This window comes from Diorhabda carinulata, chromosome 2 (assembly GCF_026250575.1).
Source record: "Diorhabda carinulata isolate Delta chromosome 2, icDioCari1.1, whole genome shotgun sequence".
Taxonomy (NCBI): domain Eukaryota; kingdom Metazoa; phylum Arthropoda; class Insecta; order Coleoptera; family Chrysomelidae; genus Diorhabda; species Diorhabda carinulata.
In genome coordinates, this window is record NC_079461.1 from 33,697,380 (window position 1) to 33,714,009 (window position 16,630).

A 16,630-nucleotide genomic window follows, 5' to 3' on the forward strand; every position below is an offset into this window, starting at 1 on the left:
GACATGATTCAAGTATGACTGTTGTCAAAAATTCACGAACTACATTTACCACTCATGGTATTTTGAGACTTCGTGTCTGTAACCACATTTTAAATGCTTATATACGGTTGATTGTGGCAGCCTCCAGTATTCAGCATAGCACAGACCAAATATAACATATATTCATTATTTGTCTCAGTTTTAATTCCAGACTAACTTTACAAAACAGTGAATTGAAAAGTTGCATGAGCCCATTCAATTTTTGCATCTAATTTTCTTATCTGGGTCCAGTTGCTCGGTGATGTAGCATTCTAGGTACTCGAAATTGGAGACCCTCTCTGTAGTAATGCGTTGAGGTATGACTAGCATACATGATACCATGAACTTTACCCCAGCAACATTTATACTCAGTTACATTTCCTGTACCATCACATTAACAAAATTTAAGAGATCTTGGAGACCCAGGAAATCATCACACGAATAACATTTGCGTGTTGAACTCTGTCGAAGACCTTTTCATAATCGAATAAAACATACGAATACATCCTTGCGTTGGTCAGCAAATTTTTAGAGTAAACATTGTTTCGTTTTGACCAAGGGTATTTCCAAAACCGAACTGCATCACGTCCAAATCATTATGCTATGAGAAATTTCTGAATAAAATTTTTTATATCATGGTTCATATCTATCCCTTGTTTAAATTCTCTTCTTTGTCTTAATCGCGGGGACCCATTTTGCCCACACTAATTTACGCCAATAGTTCCTAGTTAAACCATCCCGTATATTGAATGTAAAAATGCTCGGTCCAGACTTTTATCGTCAATGGTTGTTGTGCCTACATCTTCGCTGTCATATTTAAGATAAATTGTACATAAGAAAAACTTCAATACGCTCTTTATATGCATAGAAATTTTTGGAAGCGGCGGGTGATTCGATATACGGCTAGTGTGATATGTTCGGGATGGGGTGAGGTCTGTAAAAAAACCACAAAATGCTTTTGACGAGAATTAGGTCCTATTGTTGTTCTTTATGTAAGTTTTGAAAAGATTTCGGAATATATTCTGATGAATGATACGTTGTTTTAATGCTTCAGTTACCATAATTTCGGTTTATTCAACATATCTTTTTTGTATATCAACATTTTTCAACCATCGGTCGTTCAATAAAAACAAATCCAAAAATTGTAGTTACTGCAGATCTTTTGATTTAAAATATGAAAAATTCATTGTACTCTCTAGTGAATTCTTTCCTACAAATGCCTCGCAAGAAGTTTCTGTTCCATTTGTCATTCTGTAAACTGGCATCTGCCGTTGAACAAAGTCTTCACTTTGATCCTGCAATCTCTGATTATGTGAAGTAAGAAATAGAAACATATTAGGCGAATAAGTAAACAGTTGTGATTATGTACTGATGTCGTTAACGAAGTAATCATATGACAAATTGTTTTCCCATAAAATAGCAGATCAAGATCTTCAAAAACATGATACAATGCAAAGAAAAGCGGATTTAAGTCGTTGCTAAAATTATTTTGTTTGCGGAGGAGCTTGCTTCACCAAAACACATTTTATATACCTAATAATTCGTTTACTGTAAGGATAAATCAGTTTCAACACGAATTTAAACTCATTGTGTGTTATATTGACAAATATCTACTTGCAGTTTTACAAAATACATAGTTAGATTTATAAGATGATTTAATATACAAATCTTACGCTGGAATGCGATAACATCTGCTTGAGAATCTCTACGAAAAACCTAATGACCCCGTTGAATTCGGAGACGAAGATTATATAGAAATGGCCAGACATGAGCTTGCCTGTACTGGTCGATTCATCACTAAACATCTCCAGAGTATCTATCCTGATCGTAAAATTGACTCTATCAAATATAGACGAAAATATGATAGATACAAGGAACTTCTCCAATTCCTAAGAAAAGAAAATAACATCGAGGCTCGCGAAGACGTTCTCGAACAACTTGAGAACGAAAACGCGCGGCTCCACGAGGAAGAAGAAGGTGAAGTAGTGAAGTTCTTGCTTCTCGAGAGTTCTGGAGATTGAGGCTTTAAAGAGCGTCTAAGTCTTAATCGGAATGGTGATGAGTTCGTACCTATTGCGATAGAGCACCGGCATAATACAATGCCCAATGAAGGAAGGTAATTTTGGAAAAAATATATTTTTTTTCAACGTAATATCCTTTTAGTTCCACACAATTTTCCCAGCCATTAAATGCCGACATCACCTCTTCATTTTTGACTACCAAGCCATAATTTCAAGTCTGGGAACAAAAAATCAACCGAGGGGATTAATTCTGGCGAATAGAATGTATGAAGAAGCAATTCAAACTTCAATTCATCAATTTTGTCCATTGCAATAACGGATGTGTGTGCTGATGCATTGTTTTGATGAAACAACACTTTCTTCTTAGCCGAATGCGGCCGTTTTTGCTTGATTTCTTCGCTCAAACGTTGTAATAAGTTCGTATAATGCTCGCGGTTGATAGTTTTTCCTTTTCCAAGATAGTCAATGAAAATTATCCCACGCGCATCCCAAAAAACCGACTTCATGACCTTGCCTGCAGATCTTTGTCTTCTTTGAAGCCGATTCTCCTTTTTCAATCTATTATTTCCATGGTTGGCCTTTCAAATAAAACGACGACCAATTTTTTCCATGTTTACAAATTTACTGAAAACGTTCATTAAGATTTCTGGAACGCTAAACTTATACTAAGCATAATCTTTTATTTATTTAAGCGCCATTAAGAAACCACATTTTTTCCATAATTCGCTTAATTTTGACCAAATGTCTGACGAAAAACGTTATGGATCAATTGGTATCACACAAAAAATGGAAAGATTGATACTGGGTCTTTCTCCTAGAGAGTTCTGATTAACTAACTGCAGCAGATGTCACCTTCAGACCTGGTGCGGTCTATAGGTCTACAACTAAGCTTTCTCCACAACTCAGAACGATCCTATGGACCGCACGACATATTTTATTCATGGGACCGTTAAAAGTATTTTACAGTTTGGTTGGACCGTCTTGGTCTTTGAAAAATTCATCTGATTTTGTTTTGGTCTTTATATTTTTTTTGTTTTCTTCGACATAATTCAATACCTGTACCTGTACCTATTATTGTTCATTCTGTTTTTTTGAGGGTATAAAAACATGACGAAAAAAGTATTACAATTTTTTTCATTGTACCCTACAACATCTCTTCTCACTTTTTGACTTGGACCTTCTTTCTTCACTAGATAATGGTTTTTTTGGTTTTGGCGTCTCTGGATCACCAACATCCTTAGTTTCTTTCTTCAGCAATTTCTTTGCTACACTTAAAAAATCAGTAATTGCTTTATTTTCTTTTCCGTTATCATTTTATGAAGTCACAAATAACAGCTCAGTAGCAATTTTCCTATACCAAATCAACGTTCTTCTCAAAAAAGTATTGTAACTTCCCATTTGGTCAGATAGATGTATAGAAGATTTGTTTTTGTTACAGTCGATCACGGTTCGAGGCATTACAATCACTATTCATCCGTCAATTCTTACTGTTTGAAAGTTTTTTCCCACTTTTTATTTCAAATAAATTTTTTTTCTATTTTTTCTTGGATCTACACCGCATATGGAGTGTAAAAATAGAAAACAATTTTTTTGGGTCCAAGGAAAAGTTTATGAATTTTGGTTGGGGCTCAACGTGTTAAGGGGCACACCTAATGTAAAATTTTCTAAGAAAATCGATAGATAATACCTTCATTAATAACATACTAAAATTTTAAATCGATATCTTGAATAGTTTTTGAGTTACAGCGATTTAAAATAGTAGCCGCTCGGCAGTTAGATAGTTGCATTGGCTACGGCTACTTTAAAAGCGTTTTTCTCGACATTTTTCGAATTTTCTGGAGTGATTACTCGGAGACAAATGATTGCTATCAAATTTTCTGATCAAAAATCGAATTTTGGCAGAGCTAAAACGACCAAAATTTTCGGTAAAATTTAATTTTGTTTTCAACAATCCGCCATTTTGTCAATTTTTGATTTTTTTGTTCGCCCAAAGGTCATCGTACAGACAATATGTTTTATATTAACGAGATATTTTTTGGTTTTATCAACGGAGAAGGCTGCAATCACTCCAGCAGTGAAGGACCTTTTTTGGCGCCGCCAGATATCGCGTGTCATTTTAAAAATATTTAATATTTTATTTCAAAAATTTTACTGTGTATTCTCAAAGCATGTATAAATATATTCTCATAATTTTAAAACGATTGATTCACTAGTTTTTTTTTAATTTCCAAAAATTTTCTTTTTTAGGCTGTCACACTGGATTTCGAAGATAGAGAAGGATGTAGGACGTTTTTATGAAGGGCTAGCATTAAGCCGGATTTTAGGAGGGTAGTTAGGTAAAAACTAAAATAATGGGGGCAAAAAAATAACTTGACGGATCAGATAGCTATTTTTAGAATATAGTAGATTTGTATTTCTCGTTATATATACATGTGGATTCAACCATTTTGGCCACCAATTTCAAAAAAACCACAAAAACATGCAAAATAGATTAGACGGAATAGTTCAACGATAATCAGAATGACTTTTCTAAATCTACTGTAGGGGCACACTATGCATGTTTAGAATAAACTCATACACTTCAGTGGAAGGCGCCACTTTATTTTTTTTATTATAAAATATGATTCACCGGCTCTACACACTATTTCGCCAATCATTCGTGGTTACTTGGACTCTTAGTTCAAGACTTGTTGCCGCTTTCGAACCTGATTTAGAACACAGTGTCCGAAACGTCGCGTTCAATTATTTTAAATTCAAAACATGATCTACAAGAAATGTATGATGATTTGAAATAGGTAACATCATATGATTGATAATTGTCATTAAAAACCAGTTGAAAGATTCTAATGACATGTTCCCATGAACAATCTGAGAGTTACTTTAATTGCTTCAAAGATAATTGCGTCTGTAGAAAAAAAAAGTTGAAAAACGGAAATTAAAGTATTGTAATTTGTAGAGATAAAAACTGATCTATCGTCAATGTCATCAGAACGAACATTGCCAGTTATACCATATAAGTCAATAGCAAGATATAGAAGAAATAAAGTTACGGACATATTATAACACAAAAAAGGCGGTAAAAAACTAGATATTTTTTTCTGTTAACTGATTCGAAGGATAAGGGGAATTTACACACAATATATACTTATGGTCACGACCCAATACGATCATGCTTTGAAATAAATCAAGACAGGTTTTGCAGAAAATGAAATTCAGTTTGTCTCTTTACACTTTAAAAATGTTTTTGTCTAGTTTCTTATGGGAAGCATTCGATTCAACAACATCACTCAAATTAATAAATTGAAAATAGCTGACACATTCAAATAACGCGCTGCTTCTCACGTGTCTAAATAATGACAAGTGACAGAAACAAATAAAAAAGAAATAAACTGAAATGATATTAAAAACTTTATCAGCAGCTCACAACTATAATTCCATTAAAAAAAAATCGAAAAATATCACTAAAAGTCACGAAGAGCAGCTTCGTGCAACAACAATGTTCGACCTTCTTGATAATCAAGACACAATGCGTAGGCTTTAAAGCAGAAGTCTCAAACTCAATTTTGCAGAGGGCCATATATTAAATTATGAACTCGTAGGTCGGCCAGTTTGAAAATAAAAAAAAACAACCGTATCGCTTCGATTACTCGACTCAACTGACTCACGTCACGCCGACGCACTTATTTCATATGGTTAAGGAAGTTTCTAATCTAGACTCGAAGCGTGCGGAAAATTCTATCGTTCTCGACAAAAATAATAGGATATTTCCGCTTGCTGCTAAGAGATGGCGCGATACTGTCTTTCTCCTCTCGCTTGTATGGGCACGCGCTGCCCTTGAAATTACTTATAAACATCCGCAGAGGAAGTGAGTGAAGTCTAAAAGCTCTAAAACACATTATTCTTCTTTCTGTGACACATTACGACTGCTTTAAAGCATCAAGCATCTTGGACTTGTACAAAAAGTACACTAATTAAACGAATAGTAGCTACAATGGTGAAATATGGAATATCTTGAGTTTGCTAACATCATCAGCGACCATAGATCAACCAAGGATCTCCTAGTATATATCACCAACGTATGGACTGGAGCTATAGAGAAATATGGGAAATCCAGAGCAATCGCACTGGATAAATCGGAGGCTTTTGATAAGACGTTGTATGTCAATCTTCTAAATAAGTTTAGATCGTACGTCCTCGCTCATCGACTACCTTTCTCAAAAACGGATTCATCCAGGTCACCTCCGAGATGTTTGGGATCAACGCTGATGCTCTCCAGTAATGCATTTTCCATTATATGTTCTTTCTCCTTTACGTCAACGATCTGTCACTGATATGACTTTGTTTTACCGATACTATCAAAACAGATGCACTGCCGAGGCTGTCTAATATAATTCTACCTAGAGCAGTATTTGCAATACCTACTCGACAGGCAGAAATGGTCTTGTTTCTTTGGAAAAGTGCGCATATTTTGATTTCGAAGAAAAAATAGATTATGATAATAAAACAAGAACATATAGATGTTTGGAATTGGTATGGGAAAAGGAAAAGAGATGATATTAAAACTGTGACAGATAGATAACATTTGAATTTAAAACCAATAGAAGAAATACAACTAAAAAGGTTCGGTTGACAAAAAATGGCAGATAGTAGCTAGAACATATAAAAAGAAGACCGGGGAGAGACCCGGAAGAACATGATTAAGAGAAGTGGAAAGTAAAGGAAACTTAAGATGGAAAAGATCATAAGTGTGGGGAAAAACTTTCAGAAGAGTACGAATATACTTATTTTCTATATAACCGCGCCTGTTTTAGTGAGTACATATCTTTAATAACCATTTTGAAATATGGTTGCTGTTTGGTTCCAGATTCCAGCCAAATACAAATATATTGTGACATTAATGCTGCGATCTCTTCGATATCATCTTTATTAATGACCATTTCCTCACATTTCTATCTTACTTTATCCTAAACGGTATATCTTCCACTTTTTATTTGCTAGTTGCTTTACTTTGCCTTCAAGGGTGGTTAATATTGTTCTCAATATACAAAAAACGTTTACAACCCCTCTTTTGTTATCATTCTTTTAATATCTTCTCTATTAGTTGTCTTTTTATCACATTTTTCTTCTTATTTAGTCTATAACGGTCGATTTTCCATTTTCTTTTTAGTTGCCACACTTTGTTTTCAACTACGTTTTATACTTCTACTAAAGATGAACTTCTTGAATGGTTAGAGCTTGGTATCAGACGGAGCTTGGGTAAATCACGTTATTTTAGTAATAAAATCTAAGGAATGTCTATTTTGTAAGAATTTATACTAATTTAGGATAGAAAATGTTCATTATTCTCGTTGATGATTAAAAATCTTTAACGTTGGCTTAACAAAAATATTCGCAACGAATACCAACTCGAACATAGACAAAATATTTTCTTTATACTACCTTCTTGACTCTAAGACTTCAATTCAACCTGTCACAATTTGACATAACATGTCATTATCATATTAACAATCACAACAAAAAATATGCATTAGAAAAATTATTTGTGTACATTTCCATTTCATTCCACATGGTGCCCGATGTGGTAAAAAGAAAATATGGGTACGCTAATAAAAAATGGATGAACAATTGATCAGGACAATTTCAGAAGAAAATAGTAGCATATATTTGTGTCCAAAAACTGAAGAAATTGACGTGAGACGAAATAATAACATGGAGGTTACCAACACCGATCGCCCTCATTTTTGTGAGGGAAGGTTTGACGAAGTTAATAATATTAACAATTAAAAAACGAATTTCTTTTTCTTTACAATGATTTACTAAAAAAAAAAAACATTGTGAAGAAATAAGATTTTATCGAATTTTTATCTCATAATAGGTGACAGAATCGCGGTACATTTTCTTTGATTTCAGATTTCAAAATAATGTAAATAATAATGCAAACTAATCTGTAATATCACTGCTAACTGACGAGTTAACAGTCTGAGGTACACCATAAATTAATAAGTCAATTTGTAAACCTATAAGAGGTAGTAATGTCACAGAAGGTAATAGTATTATCTTCAGAAGATTGCTCTTAATAGCTTAGCACTAACAACGTGATTCTGGCCACTATTTGGTTGTTTAAAATCAATTTTATTGATGCAATTCGAATAAATTGAAGTTAACAATTGATTTTCTTGTCTATTTATTGCTTAATTTATAGTTGTTTTTAATTGTAGGAATCTATATTACCTCTGGAAGGCACAGCGGCATCAACAATGCATACTGACGTTGTCACACTTTACAAGAACAATCTCTGGCGATCTTCCGCTTTCAGCTATGAATTGGAACTTTTGGAAAATGAATACTTCCCTTCTTCCGAAATAGAAATTCCCGAACGCGAAATAACGATTTTATATTCTGCAGAAAATAGATCCAGTTTTAGTAACAAAATTTGGTGTTGGGTTAAAGGTTGCTTCTGTTTAAACACTTCGCACTCTCATCGATAATTCGTTGTCATTTTAGAAATAATAATTTGTTAATAAAAATATTAAACAATCGCTCTATATTGTTTCATTTCAGAGACAGCCTGGGGTCCACGACCAGCGCCATCTCTACCTCATATTAAAAGTTCCTATCCCAACATACAGTCGCCATAACCTTATCGACTAGATTTCCTTAAATTCTTTTGGAACGACGCCACTGGCACTGTTGTTTTGTTCCAAGCATGTAATGAAACATCCAAGTGTCATCTCCTGTAATTATAGAGTCCTACCCCCTCATATCGAAAGGACACAACGAGCACTTGCCTTACGATAACCTCACGTTCCTCTTAAACTTATTTCAATTGTGTCATGGAAAGCTTCAGAAATATCTTCAACAAGTTCACGGACAATGACCTCTTGGAGCAGCTTCCTGTTGATCTTCTGGACAATCGCATCCAAAACAGGCGATCTTCCATTCCATTATGCATCTTGGACTTCCGTTCGACCATGTGCGAAAGTCCTGCATTTGTGGTAGTTCTGAACGGACATGCAGTCGTCAACTCAACGCATTTGGCAGAAGCGATAGTCACCAAATCCATCACTGGCGGTTGCCGAGCAAACACTGAGTGACATAGCGAATCGTGGACGGGTTGGATCGAGAACCACTACGCACCCAGTGTTATCGTATTTACCCCTGCACCTTCCATCAGAGCTGTAGCTGAATGAGATCCTTACTTTTGGTACAACTACAACCCTCGTAGCTGCTTGGGGTCAGATTTAGAGTATGGATGCCTTTCTAAATAATATAATCTAATATTTAAATCGTATAATAAGAAATGAAAAGGATGGGATGGAGATAAACCAGTTTAATCCAAATCTTCAGGCCATGGTTAGCCTCAACTACCACAGAATTATTGCGGGCACCAACCAACAAGTTAGAATAGTCATGCTAGTTAATAACCTCGGAATCGGATAGGCACTACTCCAAGAACAGGAAGCAGAGGCTAATGGAAATATCCAGCATTGAATTAAATCAAAACGTGAATAATTGGTCCGCCCCACACTTTATAGAACAGATACACAATGATAATTTTAAAATAATCTAGTTGTTGAGTAATTAAATAAGTTGACAGTAGAGTACTCTACGTGTAACTAAGAAAGAACAGAACGGACGAACTTACCAATTGATCTAAAATTAGTTTTAAAAATTGAATAGGAAAACATTGTTCATTAAGTTTCTTTCGGTGTTATGGAACTTTTTTAATTTCCAAATATGGAATAAAAATAGAGATGATTCACCTGCAGCATCCTTTTGTTTTTGTCTATGGTCGATAAAGAGATCGAGAGCTGTCAAGTTTTATTAAAAACGTGCACACATCACGTTGCGTCGAGCGTGAATCGACGCAAGGCATCGCAATCAAAATAAATATATCCGTGAGCGTGAGTCGTGTTTTGTTTTGATATTGAAAAACTAATCCTGAGAAAACCAACATCCAGCTTTACGTCGAGATAAACTCCCGCTTCTCTATCGGACCTTTGTCGTTTTCAAACAACGTCACGTGTCCTAACTAAAAATGTGTACACATTTAACAATTAAAGTCGCTTTAGCCCTTCGTTTCATCCACCCTTCATTTGTTAGCCCCGTCGCCAAAAAAGCTCTATTAGGGGTTGCCATTGTCCTTTTCTTTGTTGGTTCGTGCCTAATGCGGCGCAGACGACACCATGACGCTTTGACCACCGTATTATTTTTAAACCCCAGTTTGAATGTATTGTTAACCGACGGGTTCCCTTCTAAACAGACCGAAACTGTTGGTACATAGGCGTAACCAAGGGAAGGTCTAATCTAACCATCGTCTTCTCTACATCAAATTATTTTTAAAAGAAATAACCAACGGAACTAAGACTTTCAAAAAAATATCATACACATGAGAAACAAACCTCTTTTCAAACTTGATTTACACCAAAATTTTGGTGATATCAAATCAAAATCTCACCAAATAGTCACCAAATAAATATATGTGGTACCGCCTTTCCTATAAATCAATTCTGACCCTATTATTTGAACCACATGCCTATCGTCGGTGTTGCAAGTTTTCTGCGGCTTTCTTGTAACCTGGTGAACCTCTGCCAAATGGCCAGCTATAGGGAATAATGCAGCCGCAGCTGTACCCGCCCCCCAATTTATGTGCGTCTTATTAAATAAAAAATACAAATAAAAACAACGAAAATACAAACAAAAAATATAAAAAATTCACAAATACATCTTCAAACCTGTAAAGAACCGTCTTTCTTTTTTTCTTCTTTCTCCAAAATTTCAGCCTTAAGCAGTGCAATCTAAAACAAATAACCACTGCTCCGGTCCTGCAGAGGAGCAGCTCCTATATGAGGACTAATACCAACGAACCTTTTAGCTCTACAGTACCTTACCAACCCTACCAAACAATAACCACCATCTTCATTCGAATTTATTTGTTTTAGAAGTGTTTCGTTCCGGCAGGGAATCAGTAATAGACACCTGGTTCTTCAAATTTTTAGACATTCATTCTTGTGGAGCCTCATATTGAGCTTTCTTAGTATCCAGTTTCACGTACCTAAATTCTTTGTAGTCTAGTCGAAGTTTAATTACGTAGCGATGTAGCGAGATGGAATATGTCAGCCTACTTTCATTTTTTATTGAATTTCGTCGGCTTTTTCAATAGTTGGCAGAGGATATGAAGCAGAAGAATTCGCTAAGATATTGGCAAGAGGCAATAAAACAGTTGGAGCTCAAGAAAGCCTAGGTCCAAAGACATCTCAAAGGTAGCGAAAGAATTCAAAGAATAGTTAAGCATCTTAGGGAAAACAGGCTCAATACATGGTAGAAAGGAGTCTTGGGAAAAATTTTTGAAAGAATACGTTTGGAGGTATATAACCAGAATAGAAAAAAATGGGTGAAAAGAGGCTTAAAAATTGGATAAAGTACAGAAAGAAGAAAAAAGATCCACGTAGACACGTAGAAATGGGTTAGGTACATGTAAAGAAGACTAGTGATAGCGAACTGGAGGAAGCAACCGGGAATAAAATGATTTCAAGGAGATCAATTAAGAGGCTTAATGTCATGGATTCATTGAATAAGCTTCACCTCCAACCATCTCAGCTTTGTAGACCTACGACTAAATACTAATAATTTTTTCCACTTTCCTTGGTTAGAGAATATAATGTAAGAAATAATTATTTTATTAAGAAAAAAGCTGGCAAAATCGTAGGTCGCATTCTGCCCATTTTCATCAACCAATCATTTGGAAATCAAAAGTAACTCTGTGCATTTTCATGATGGGGATCGAAGCCATTGGTCCATTTGTTGAGTTTTTTATTCGATTCTACTTTTAGAACATTCTCATCCGTTTCTACGTTCCACGATTTTACTAGCCGCTGGAACGAGTTTAAACTTCTTGCTAGTTGTCATAGAGCATGAAGACAAAAAGATACTCAAATCACTCAAACGACTTATATAGTGATTTCAATTGATTTTTTCCTAAAATTGAAACAATAGCAGATAAATTGAGGTACGAATTTCGATTTTTTGATATTTGTATATCCCTGAGCAGTCCCTTTGCAATCCCTTCTATCCCCCTCGCCTTAGCCCATTTAGGCTTTCCAAAATTTGAGAATCCTTCGGACGTCGCTAGCTCAGGATCATGCTAGATCTAATTCTAGTGTAAATCATTATCTAGCTAGCTTGCCTCTTTGAATTCTACGTGTGATAGATGTCACCTTGGAGGCCCAAGAATAATTTATGTACTGCACGTCAGACACAAATTGTATTTAGTAATTCATGCAGAAAATGATGAAATGATACCGCATTAAGACAAAAAAGAAATTAATAAAAAATTAAATGGAGATTATATTGATCTTACTATGAACTGAATTCTAAATCGTAATGAGAATGATCATGTGAAAGATGTGGTGGTGCTTCACGCCACTGTCCGAATGTATTTTGTAGGGGTGAAATTGGTTATATATTAATGTAGCGAAAAGAAGTTTGATTTTTAGTAGAAAAGACGCGCTCGTTTTTCATATCGATGCGTGTGTCACATGTATCATTAAGTTGAGCTTTTTTCGACGTTTTCAATGAGGTTGCTCATGATACGGGACATAGGAAGCTTTATATAGATACTCTTTGTGTAGTTTTCACACGATGGAATTTCCAATAAAGAAAACAAAATAAAATAACAAGATAAAATAGTGAAGAATATCAGCAAAAAAATTCGTTCATCGTTTTACTAAAGAAGTTATTTCACCTGAATGAAAGCAATAAAAACAAGGTTAATCTTCAGAAACAATCAATTATATATGATAATTGATTATTAATATTCTATTAGATAGGTGAATATTTTAATATTGCGGCAAAAGGTTATTGAATAAAGCTATTTTTGTGGGGTAAATGTTGCATTAACAATTGTTATTTGATGGCAACAGGTTTATCCGTCGAGCGCAAATTCTTCACGCATGCAAAACCAGTTAACTCTATCATTTGACTCTGGTGTCGATTTCATTGAAGACTCATGTCTAATTCAGTAGTTGAAGGTCATTTACTTCACATTATTACGTTCATAAACTGTACAAACCCCACAGTTTACTTAAATATCTTTTACCATTTGCATTAAAATTTGATAAATATCATATGGTTAAGATATATTACTTATATATATATTTCTTTTTCACTAAATTTTTATTATTTTTTTATTATAACATATGCTGGCGGTTTTCACTGCCAATTTAAATATTCTCGCCACGTTATTACTAAATTTAAATTTAGTTGCTAGTAAATAACAAATCAAAACATTTTTCATCTAATTCCGCTGTCAAATGTGACGTTTTAAGTCACTCCTTGACATTAGGATACGTCACAACCTTCATATGTCAGTTATGTAAACATTGTTTATGTTTCAAATAATAATTTATTAATTGTGACAACTGACAGTTATGTCATTTAAACTGATAATTAACTCATTATTTTAATTCAATATTTGAACACATTGAGCCCCATCCAAAATTGATAAACTCTTTGGGCCCGAGGAAAAGTTTACTACTAAAACTTTCCCCAGCGCCCCAGCGGTTCTACGGCCCGCAAACAAAAAACATTTTTTGCACTTTTTATCGAAATTAATCTTTATTTAAATATTAATCTCCAATTAGCAGTATGGAAAAACAAAATTTTCTTCGCTTCTTTATCCTTTGATTTTTGCTTATCTAGAGTGTACAAAAATGTACAACGTGTTTTAAAGATTATTATATGAGGTCAAAAATAATACCTGTTACGTTTATTTTGTGTTGAAACATTTAGAAATATGTGTGACTCATTTATACCTGAGTTCTTTCTCAAGGGTTGGTGAGACTAGTTTGATTCATGACCCATCCAAATTTTGGATAGTCTTCATAACAGCACATTTTTCCCTTGGGTCCGCTCTGGGCTGAGGAAAGTTCAGTTGCGGGCCTATGGACCGCTACTGGGGCTGAACGTGTTAAGATTTATCATTATTGAAAATAACATTATTAAAGACACGGTTATTTAATGTATGTCCCTTTTTTTTGGGTGAATATTCTCTTGTCTAATGTTAATTTCGTTTGAAGCTGTGATATCCACATGTATACCAGGGGCTTGGTCCAGAATATTCCCTGAAACTTTCCTCGCATTTTGTTATGAGATCTTAGCGACAATGTTGGATTTCCATCGTCCTTGTTGCTTTATATTCAGAAGAGACCCTGACGAGCGTCTGTGTATCCTTTAGCATTAGGTAGATCCAGATACTGCGGAATCTTTTCCAATGGTATTTATGCTCACAGGTTGTATGTCACATTTTCCATTAAAATATTGTACAAAAAATTGATCTTGCTTTATAGAAGGATGTCTAATATTTCTATACTTTTTGAGGAAGTCAACAAATTCGACACCAGCTATATCTCCAGAGCATTAACCACAAATTCTCAAATTACGTGTGTTTTGCTTTCTGGAATCTTCTTTTTGGAAGGTTCTTCCATTTCTTGAAGTTCAACTTTTCTGCAGTGTCCCGCAACCCCTATTATCATTGAGACATAAGGAACAAATCTTTCCTTCGTCAAAATCTCCGATTTGTAATCAGTTTTTTTAAAGTATAATTGTTTTCTTTTATCATATCTAAACGTAGATGGTGAACTCAAGAAAAGTAAACATAAAAAAGAAGAGGATTAATTTAGGTTACTGACAGCCATGATACTATGGCAGGATTCACCATAAATGCAATATTCTGAAGAAAACAATCCTTATATTAACTAATACGTTGCTGATTTTTCGGTTAAAACAATTTAGATGCGTTCTGTTTGTAATTTAATTTGGAAAATATCTAATTAGTCAATAATTCATTCCCGTTTTCAAGTTTTAATTTCCCTTATCATTTTTTTACGATAATTACATTGAATGAATTTAGATAGAAACGTTATTCCCTCGAGAACAAACATCATACACACAATGGAAAGAATAAAAGATAACACGCGTTTATCAAGGCGGAGTCTTGATTGCAGTTTGAGTATGATGAATGATCTTTTCCAACGAAATACATCAACCCTTGCAGTCGAAATATCGTACTATATTCTATCAAAACGTCATTATTTATCATCTTTTGCTACAAGTATTAGTAAACTAATACAGGGGGGACTATCAATTATACGGGTTGATGGCAAAATATTTTTCAGGTTGGTTAAGAATGAACGGAACAAAACAACTGCGGCAAAAATCGTTAGTGTTGTTATTGATGACAGATGGCATCGCCGAGAAATATATTCATATAAAAAAGAAGAGTTACGTAATATAATAACTAGAATTAAGTTACATGGTGAAGAGAAAAGATGGAATATATTCGATAAGAGAAAAATTATTTTGATTTTTTTATATGTTGTTCGAATTTATGTAAAGAAAAAGTATTTCTTTAGTTTCTATATGATTTACTTTATTTATCTGTGGATAATGATGTCTATGATAGATTTGTCATGGATGTCACAAATGTCATTGTCACAAGTGTCAATTTTCATTGATTAGATTAAGATAATTAATGTAGGTCGAGAAATATTTAAGAAAGAATTGAAGAAGTAAACATTAAATATCGTTTCTTTGTTTTTTTATGTGTAATGCGTTTGTCATAAAAAGACATTTAATATTTATTTCTTCAACTCTTTCTTAAATAAGCAATATTTCTTGACCTACATCAATTAACCTCTATTATCTCATTCTAATCAATCAAAATTGACACTTTTGACAGTGACATTTGTGACATCCATGACAGATCTATCATAGACATCAACGCCGACGAAGACGCCGAATTCGATGATGACCAAAAAGACGAAGTTTATGAAACTAAAGTAGATTTCAAATCAAAAAGCTTCATAACAATGATTTTGTTTTTGAACTTTATCTTTCCTTTTTTTATAATTGATTCCACTAATGCGCCGTATTGAATTCCAAATATAGCTGTTACAGAGATGAATAAAGGATGTGATTGTCATGTCAGACAGTCCAAATTAATAGAAAAGTGAATTGATATTTTCCAATAATTTCATTTAGTGTGCTACGACTACTATTAACAAATTTAATCAACAAATGCATTCGAACAATTTATCTCAACACCTTCTCGAACCGTAACCGTTTTTCCGCTTGACATGATTTCCACAACGTCGGTGATTCGGTAGTTCATCGACGAAAACCATCGCATTTATTTTGCGGACAACAAATTGTGGACAGATTCCATTAATGAATTACTACCACCGTTTACTTTATCGACTACAGTAATTCTCATCTGGGGTTATTTTCTATTTGACCCCTCATTATTTCCAATTCGATAACAGACCGGGAGAGTGACAAATCCGAAAGTATGTACACATTGAGTCAAGTTCGAATATTATTAGAATGGGTTGTTGGGGGAAATTTATAGGATTAAAGTCACTGTAGGTGAATTAATTAGATTTTATTGTAAATTTAATGAACTATTATACTCTAAAATATTTTTTACCACAGTATAACAAACTTCTCGGTACATATTTCTACACCCTGGAATCAAATACGATGATTATCATAAAAAATATTCCAGTAGATTCATTTGGAAATTGGGTTAACGA

At 34.2% G+C, this 16,630-nt stretch overlaps 1 protein-coding gene and 1 long non-coding RNA gene across 2 annotated transcripts in view; both read left to right on the top strand.

Moving 5' to 3' along the window:
• LOC130903575 (uncharacterized) overlaps positions 1 to 5,428 on the top strand; it is a 34,277-nt gene extending 28,849 nt beyond the window's left edge. Inside the window, exon 3 of the long non-coding RNA XR_009060755.1 lies at positions 4,287 to 5,428. This is a non-coding gene — a long non-coding RNA (uncharacterized LOC130903575). The remainder of the gene's footprint in view (positions 1 to 4,286) is intronic.
• A 2,017-nt stretch (positions 5,429 to 7,445) lies between these two features.
• On the top strand, positions 7,446 to 8,578 carry LOC130903576 (uncharacterized). Its single transcript, XM_057815762.1, has 2 exons — positions 7,446 to 7,802; positions 8,258 to 8,578. Exons 1-2 carry the CDS (start codon positions 7,653 to 7,655, stop codon positions 8,525 to 8,527), a joined length of 420 nt encoding a protein of 139 aa, XP_057671745.1. The 5' UTR covers positions 7,446 to 7,652; the 3' UTR covers positions 8,528 to 8,578.
• The last annotated feature ends 8,052 nt before the right edge of the window (positions 8,579 to 16,630 follow it).